The sequence below is a fragment of the Cyprinodon variegatus genome, unplaced genomic scaffold, assembly GCF_000732505.1.
Source record: "Cyprinodon variegatus isolate N-32 unplaced genomic scaffold, C_variegatus-1.0 Scaffold155, whole genome shotgun sequence".
NCBI classification, from domain to species: Eukaryota; Metazoa; Chordata; class Actinopteri; order Cyprinodontiformes; family Cyprinodontidae; genus Cyprinodon; species Cyprinodon variegatus.
The window spans coordinates 37346-39278 of record NW_015150608.1 but is presented as its reverse complement, the minus strand read 5'-3'; the positions used below and the strand labels follow the sequence as shown (position 1 = coordinate 39278).

The 1933-nt window shown below is 41.6% G+C and overlaps 1 protein-coding gene across 1 annotated transcript in view; it reads left to right on the top strand.

The window, feature by feature from the left end:
* The window catches only part of LOC107086510 (kinesin-1 heavy chain-like), a gene marked incomplete at its 3' end in the record, with an annotated part of 45500 nt that overhangs the window by 28229 nt on the left and 15338 nt on the right, over positions 1 to 1933 (top strand). Inside the window, exons 15-16 of the mRNA XM_015377498.1 lie at positions 400 to 588; positions 750 to 867. Of these exons, the coding sequence (XP_015232984.1) occupies positions 400 to 588; positions 750 to 867 (307 nt within the window). The remainder of the gene's footprint in view (positions 1 to 399; positions 589 to 749; positions 868 to 1933) is intronic.

Here is a 1933-nt window from a genome sequence, read left to right as displayed (position 1 = left end):
CCAGTGGCCCTAATCCTCTTCCGTAAAATGGTGAATCATCTGCTGCAAAAAGGTTTCAACAACATAACACAATACAACATTATTCACATTTGTTCAAAAAACACTGAAGTAAGAAAACAAGAGATGAAAATGGTTGTAACTCACTTCCAAGATGTCAGACATGAATGCGTTTCTTAATAAGAAAAAACTTCAAGTATGGGGAGAACAAGTTTTTATAACTGTTTAAAAAGTGATCATCAAATGTCAAATTACATTTATGTTTTCAATTTTATAATTGATCTAAAACCTCAAATGTTTCAGTAGATTAAGGAACCAAAATACCAGAGTCATCAGAGGTCATATCATTTATGATCCCCCCCCCAAACCAAAGCACCAATCTACTGTTTCTGAACCACTCAGCAACAGGAGAGCAGCGGCCTGATTGATGAGGAGTTCACTGTGGCCCGGCTCTACATCAGCAAGATGAAGGCGGAGGTGAAGTCCATGGTGAAGCGCAACAAACAGCTGGAGAGCAGCCAGACCGAGAGCAGCCAGAAGCTGGAGGAGACGGAGCGAGATCTGACAGCCTGCCAGCTCCGCATCTCCCAGGTAACTGCTGCTGAATGCATCCATAAGTAGGCCGTCGCTACGGTGACGGATGCTCTGTTCAGATCATCAAACAGCAGTTTAAGGAGTGGACATCCTTCATGTGAGTTTAAGGCAAACATTCATGGATGCTGTTTGTTTTCTCCTCTCCTGCTGGTGTCCAGCATGAGGCTAAGATCAAGTCCCTGACAGACAGCCTCCAGAACGTGGAACACAAGAAAAGACAGCTGGAAGAGAATGTGGACCTTCTGAATGAAGAGATAGTCAGGATCACAACAGAGGGTGAGCCCATCCCACATCACTACTAGGCTAACCTGTGCTAGTTTAAGGCCCTGTCCCATTTCTATCAATCGCACTCGTTTTGGGACCTAGCACTCAGTGTTGCACGAACGTCACTGCAAAAATGATCTCAAAATGAGTAAAAATGTCTTAAATTAAGGGTATTTACCCTTAATTTGAGCAGATAAATAAGATGATTTGCCAAAGGAATGAATATTTTTACTCTTAAAATAAGGTATCTAAATAAAATGCACTTGAAAAAGGACAATGCAATTGTTTTTTTCTTATTTTAAGTGAAAATTGTCTTGTTCCATTTGGCAAAGTGTCTCACTTAAATCCTTAATTCAAGAAAAAATGCACTTATTTTAAGAAGAAATGACTTATTTAGATCTCATTTTTTTGCAGTGTAGTGTGTCCCAATAAGTTTAAGAGCTAGGGGGAAGTGCCCTTCAACCTTTAAAATGATCCCTTCAGACCGATGACGGTCAAGAGCTGACTTGGAAAGAAGTGGCTTTCTAAAATTCATTAAACGAAAACAAAATTGGTGTCCGGTTGTAGAAAAAAAGTGGCAAAGCCATCTTCAGTTCAGCACATTTCTTCTCTGTTGGTTCACCATAAGGAGAAATGTCATCAGTGCCAAAGGTAAAAAAAAACTGCTGGAGCCAGCACTTCCAAACATGTACAAAAACAGGGAACAAAAAACACACTGAAGGTTGTAACTCAAGTTGTGTTTATGCATGACACAGGTGAACATCAAACTGAAATGTACAGACAATGTATAATAAAATGAAGAACCAGAAAAAATGACGAATAAAATCTGTCAGGAAACGCGGACAGAGGGACCCAGTACTCAAGGAGAGACAGTCAGTAGGAAAGTTCAAAAGCTTTAATTAAAATAAAACAAAAACTAAAGTGGGGCTGTGGCTTGCGGGCACTGCAGGAAGGGGAGCGGGGCACCGCCATCCACAGGTTCCCAAGGAGGGAGTCTGACTGGTACCAGAAGCATGACCAGGTGGTCACGCACAGGAGCAGACAGGATCAGGTGCAGACAGGCAGGCTCAGTGGAAGA